Here is a 6,859-nt window from a genome sequence, read left to right as displayed (position 1 = left end):
ATACTCTACAAATATTCCATTGCGAAAACGATTAATGATTAAACCACATTCCACACGTAATTAATCACTATAATTAGCAATGGTAGCCTGTGGCTCAGCAGCCTTAGCCGCAGGGGTCGGCTCAACAGCAGGGGTCGGCTCAACAGGCTTCCCAACCAGCTCCTCAGGCAAATCGTTCTTAAGACCAGGGAACACAAGCTGCCGCAGCTTAACCTGACCATACGCCCCTTCAAAAATACTTGACCCACCAGTCACGGCGAGATACGTGTCCTCGTAGGTCATATAAGCTCCCTGCACCGAAAGGTGACCGTAGTCACCATAGTAGAAGCTGTAGACTGCCTCATGCCGGTCACCTTGCTTTTCCGTTTTGTGTTGGATCAGAATGCATATTCCTGCTGTTATTCCTATGCTGTAGGTCTCCGGTGTAAAGCTGTAATAACGTGAAACATCAAATCATCACCGTCAACAACGCTACTGCAACCACCTTATGGCTTTTTTTTTTCCAGCAAAAACCATTATTATAACAATTGGTTTTGCCCGTGCAGGTTGCTACAAGGCTTGCTCAACCAGATTTCTCAGCTAACTGGACTGACGGACTTGCTTTCATTATTGTGAAAATAAAATAATTGAATCAAGAAAGGTGCAGCAAAAGTTGACAAAGATTTTCCAGGAAAGAGTAGCAATTTGCAGAAAAATTATGTTTCAAGAAAACAAATAGAAAGTCAAAAGCTAGAGCTCCAAATTCAATATGTGAGCGTGGAATAATTTCTTTGGGATACAAAACAGTGAGAACGTATCAAATAATGTTAGATTTTCTTGGGAAAAAAAAAACATAACTTGGATCATGGTGAGGACTCACTTTGTTGCTAAAAGGCACAAGATCACCATGAGTATTGACAGGTCTGTAGCTCAAACGAAGATAAGCAGGGCTTCCACGGTCTCTCTCATTGATCTCATAAACATTCAGTTCTTGAACTTTGGCTGTAACAAAGAGCACGAAATCCCATAAAGGTGTTGCTAAATAATCATTTTTATGTATAAAAACAAACAGAGAAACATCAAAGATCACTTACTGGCCGGTCTTGAATCCTCAGTTGAGGCAGCTTGGCTTTTGCAAGAGAAAGATCTCTTAGTCCCTGAGAAGTTGCCAAAGCTTGAAGATTTTGCGAGGAGTCCCGGGTTTTGAGCCAGCTTGAAAGAAAAGAGTGATGGTTTGGCAGGCACAACACCATTAGTGTTTGATCTCGGTGCACCTGATTTCACAGAAGTAGCAGAAGAGTTCTCATAGCAGAGCTTGAGTAAGCCATTGATCTTGATTCTTGGTTATTGTGAGGTTAAGGATTATCTTTTTTGGTGTTTGTTTGGGGGCAGAGAAAGTGAGGGAATTTGAGCGAGAAAATAGTGGGGAGGGGTTGGTTTATATATAGGAGAGCAAGTGAACGCCTATGAGCATGTGGGCAATTTGAGTCGTCAATTTCTATGCAGAAATAAGAGATCTTCAAATTGCAAACGTGATTTGGTGTTGGTGGGAGAAGTTCTGAACTGGAAATATCCAACAAATTTGAGAAACTTACAAATCTTTTTGGAAGGAATTAATCTTCCCTCCTCCATCTGCTTCCCATAAGTGTCAGCCATTCATGAATTGAAGTTGAACAGCACAACATTTTAATTTTCGATACATTTTAATTTTCGTAAATTTATATATATATATAAATTTTCTTTTTTCTTTTTTCTTTTTAAGAAACTCTCCTCCTTCCCATAAGTGGCAGCCATTAATATACAGCATAACGATTTAAACTTTTGGTAATCTTCTTCACACACATTTACTTATATGGTATTCCAAAACATATCATTTTTATCGTACCGATTTTTTCTATATATGAATAAAAACTATTGTTTAGATTCACACACACACACACACGTGTGCGTAAAAGAATCGGTAATATAAAATGATATGTTTTTGAAATATATACACACACGTGTGTGTAAATAATAATACATTCTAAACAATAATTATAATACATATCATTTTTTTTCTTAAACTTTATTTTTCCAACTATTGCCTTCTATGCCCAAATTAATCCAAATTAATGACCAATTTCTTAAATTATTTTATGGAAATAAAAAATTCAATAAATAAGTATCAAAGTATAAAACAAAGAGAAATATCATAACTAGTCTTAATTTCGTTAGAAAAAGTTATGTTCAGTCCACTTGCTTTCATTTTTATTACTCTTTAGTCTTTTCTGTTGTTTTTGCAATTTTAATTTTGATTCAAAATTTTATTTTCTTAACATTTAAGTTCCTGAGTTTAAGAAAGGAAAGAAGAATTCAATGAATAACCACTTTTGACAATGACATTGGTTGTTTTAGAGTGTGTTTGGTATTGCGGTAACTGTTGTGGTTGTGGTTTGAAAAAAGTTGTTTTATAAAAAATACTTTTAATTGAGGTTAGTTTGGAAAAATATATGTTTGGTTAAAACTGTGGTTGAAATTGAGGTTGAACAAAAAGTAATTTAATGTATTTGATTAAAAGAATGCTTTTCAAACTAAGTGTATATATATATATATATATATATATATATATATATATATATATATATATATTGTAAATTTAACTAATATTATTACATCATGAAATAAATAATATTGATATCAAATATTTTTTATTGTTCCATTAAACTATATGCAATTTCATCACGTACGAAATCTATCCAACAAGGACTATATTTTTTATGGTTTCTTAAGCGCGCAACAACATTAGGTAAAATAAATAAAATTAAGATTGCGATCAAATTCTGCAAATGTTACGTTATCAAATGATCTTCTTCTAATTTTTTGAATAAAACACAATTAAAAATAAAAATAAAAATTGAATTTTTTAACTGGATCGGACCCGGCAAGAACAAAATTGGAATTGCGATCAAATTCTGCAAATGCTACATCATCAAGCGATCTTCTTCTAATTTTTCAAATAAAACACAATTAAAAAAATAATTTTTTTTTACTGGGTCAGACCAGATTCAATGCATTGCTTTGAACCGGACCTGGTCCAACCGGAAACACTCCACTGTTCACATAAGTGAACAGTGGAGAGCCAACCCCACTGTTCACTTATGTGAACAGTGAAGAGTGCAGCTCTTCACTTTTGAAAAACGCAGAAGAAGCATGGAAATATTACTTCTGCAAAACCGCAGGTAAAACATCAAATTTTTGTGGGTCCCATGGCTAAAACACAGCCGCTGAAAATAACCAAACGTTATGTTACTGAGTTTGACAAAAAACACAGAAGCTAACACATAACCAAACACTCTCTTAGTGTCAAGGAGTTACATTTAATGAGGATTTTATTGGGGTATTTTTTAAATCTTTATCTTGTCTAAAAAAGTAGATTGGGGTCGAGATATCATTTTTTCCTAATTTGATTTTGTATTTCTAGACTATTTTAGGGTTTTTTTAAGGTTGATAAATTGTTTTTTTAGGTTAACAAGGGTTTACCATGTGTTTTTAGATGAAAATATGTTGAAAAATAGTTTTTAAAAAACACTATAGTAATTTTTCAGCCACCATTATTGTGAGGGGATTCTTGGCAGGCTGACGACATATTGTATATTGTAATTTTTTTAAAAAAATCGGTGATTGACATGTCTTCTACCCCTTAAAAATATATAAAAAAGCATAAGCATATTGAGTTAACTAGGCCTGCGCACATAGTCTATTTTTTTTTCTTCCATTGATTTCTTTGTATTAATTTGTTTTTCAACTTTATCATTTAATATTAGAATTTTTATATTTCATCCTTCAACATTTTGGTTTGTTCTGAACTTAGTTTTGTAAATTTTTTTGGATTGCTTTCTATGATGTTATTTTAGTCTGAAATAAATATCCCGACATTGAGTTGGTGTTTAATTTTGCAAACATCTATTTTTGTTATTGTATAATTAAATTAAAAAAATAGTTTCAGAAAAAAAAACTAAGTTATTAAACCTAGAGAAGTCCATGACCCAGATCACGGGTTTGACAAGTTAACTTAGGTTGGTTAAGAACTATAATTCATAATCTTTTTCAAATTGTTTTTTTATGAGATTATCATTGTTTCAAACAAATATCATGATATTATATTAGTGTTTGATTTTGCAAGCATCTATTTTTTATCATATAACTAAAAAATAATATATTTTTTTAAAACAAAGTTATTAAACTAGTGGAGTCCATGCTCTAAGTCGTGGGTTTATTGAGTGAAGTTGCAAATCTTGAATTGATTCAATATGTTGTCGTTTTAATATTTTAAAAACTATGTTGTTGTTACCCATTTTTGGGTTTTTACACAAAAAATAAGAAAATACAAAAAAATATATCTAAAAATATTCGGAAAAAAAATCCAAAAAATAACAGGAGCGAGTAAATGATGTTGGATCTTGAGATTTTTAAAGTTAAACCAACAATATTTTTATCGATCATTTAAATTATTTTGAAATCTTTTAAGTTGATTGGGTAATATTAGAATAACTTCCATACATTTTAATTTAAAACACATGCTAGACAATGAAGATTTCATGTGTTGACTTGGTTAACCAAGTTTAATGATAATGACAAGAAGCTCTCCATGTTCATGCCGTAAATATTTTTTTATGTTCGATTTTTATTATTTGATCCATTGTATAGCATAGACATTATCCAGTACATGCTAAAAGATTTCATTAATTTTTTCAATACTTGTCTTCAAAAAAGAAGAAGGAGGAGGAAGCATTCAACATTCATCATTAATGATTAAAATTAATTTTTTCAATAGCTAACTGAAAAAATAATAAGCAAATTAATTCGTAGAGTCATAAATTGAGATTAATTTGTAGGAGTTAAAGCTCCTTTCCTTCAGAATTTTTCTCCCCTGTTTTCTTTTCAGAGGTAAACAATGTATTCATGGCTGTCATAAATAAGCTCACAGATTCAGAAAGCCCACCATTCTCGAGACTCCAAATCATACATTTTTTTTTAATTATGATATAAACTAATTTACATTCATTTTAATTAATTTTCTGAAATTCTAAAATTACTGGTTAAATAAATTTTTAATAACTCTAAATTTTATAATATTTAAATTAATAATTTTTTAAAAATAAACTTAAACCATGCTCAAATCATACTCTTGATGCAGAGGCACATGCACGAGCATGACCACTCTCCACATTTTGTAGCTAGGTACCCCTCGCTTCCCTCACCCACAATAAACCATCCTCACCTATTTTAGGCTTTTTAGCATCTTTCTCATCAGCCCCACACGACTACAGGCCTCTCTCTCAATGTCTGGTCTTGTCTCACTCTGACTCACGCTTGCCCCACAACCGGCCGGAGTGGCCCAGCCTCTCTGCCTGCAACCCCGCTAATATTGCCCCCTCCCATCAAGCAAACAAGAGACCTCCCCTAGCTAGCTAGTCTAATTCAAAGCAGCAGCAAGGAGGTGTTTGGCAGTCTAACTGTAATTTTGAAGATTTTTGATTTTTTTTACATTAAGATTTTAATATACGAGAAACAACACATTTCAGAACTGACACAAAATTAATAGTTGCCACATGCTGCTACTCATCAGTCATAGCACCCAACACAACGAGAGTGGTTGTCAAGCTCTCCATAACGCGTTAGAGTACATATGTCCTATCACCTAATGTATTATCCCATCATCAATCCTTTCTTTTGGCTCCTTCATGCCTCCCCTCCTTCCCTCTCTTGTAACCTTACTCCATGGTTTGTAGTCTGTTCTACTCTTGCAAGCGCCACGGTCCACTTTGCCATAAAACTGAAAGAAAAAAAAACAAAACCAAGTTGCTAGCTTGCTACGACCATAAACACAGAGACAAGGCACACTAGACAGGGAGCAACACTAGCCCAGATGGCATTAAAGGATCCTTAAATGATCCCAACTTCATATAACCAACAGGAATGATGAGATGAAGGAGAGACAACGTTGGCAACCAGAAGAAGATGCTATCCTAAGAGCCTATGTTAAGCAATATGGTCCGAAAGAATGGAATCTCATCTCTCAACGTGTGGAAGCTAGTGGCAAAACCCTTAACAGAGACCCAAAATCCTGCCTTGAACGCTGGAAAAACTACCTCAAACCAGGCATCAAGAAGGGATGTCTGACCCCAGAAGAGCAAGCCCTTGTCATTTCTCTCCAGGCCAAGTACGGTAACAAGTGGAAAAAGATTGCTAGTGAAGTCCCTGGCCGTACAGCAAAGAGGCTTAGCAAGTGGTGGGAGGTTTTTAAAGAGAAGCAATCAAAGTCCAAGTCTTTATTGCACCATCACCATAATACACAATACTCCAATCAGCACCACCAACGAGAAGGGAATATTCCGGCCACCGGAGATAAAACTTCTCCCCAAGGAAAATACGACCACATCTTGGAGACCTTTGCTGAGAAGTACGTGCAACCGAAGATCCTCAACCAGGTTCCATCTTTTCCCTGTACTTTATCCGCTATGATGCCTCCCATGCCCGACCCTGACCCGGTTCTCTCCCTCGGGTCTGCTTGGATGAACCCCGTTTCAAACTTGTCATCTTCAACTAGCACCACAGTTTCAGCCACACCATCCCCATCAGTGAGCTTGTCATTATCTCCTTCTGATCCGGGGTTTGACCCGATCTCGACCCGGATCATACCGGGTCAGCAAATGGGTACTTTGGTTCAGTATTGCAAGGAGCTCGAGGAGGGGAGGCAAAACTGGCTGCAGCATAAGAAGGAGGCAACATGGAGGCTTAGTAGACTAGAGCAGCAGTTAGAGTCAGAGAAAGCAAGGAAGAGAAGGGAGAAAATGGAGGAGATCGAGGCAAAGATAAGGTGTTTGAGAGAGGAAGAGGT

General features: G+C 35.1%; 1 protein-coding gene and 1 pseudogene across 1 annotated transcript in view; one reads left to right on the top strand and one right to left on the bottom strand.

Moving 5' to 3' along the window:
- On the bottom strand, positions 1 to 1,635 carry LOC133670817 (allene oxide cyclase, chloroplastic-like; annotated as a pseudogene).
- A 3,834-nt stretch (positions 1,636 to 5,469) lies between these two features.
- LOC133670816 (protein rough sheath 2-like) overlaps positions 5,470 to 6,859 on the top strand; it is a 4,077-nt gene continuing 2,687 nt past the window's right edge. The window contains exon 1 of the mRNA XM_062091420.1: positions 5,470 to 6,857. Within this exon, the coding sequence (XP_061947404.1) occupies positions 5,946 to 6,857 (912 nt within the window). The 5' untranslated portion in view covers positions 5,470 to 5,945. The remainder of the gene's footprint in view (positions 6,858 to 6,859) is intronic.

This window comes from Populus nigra, chromosome 13, assembly GCF_951802175.1.
Source record: "Populus nigra chromosome 13, ddPopNigr1.1, whole genome shotgun sequence".
NCBI classification, from domain to species: domain Eukaryota; kingdom Viridiplantae; phylum Streptophyta; class Magnoliopsida; order Malpighiales; family Salicaceae; genus Populus; species Populus nigra.
Note: the sequence above shows the minus strand (reverse complement) of the source record. Positions and strands in the feature narration are given on the sequence as shown.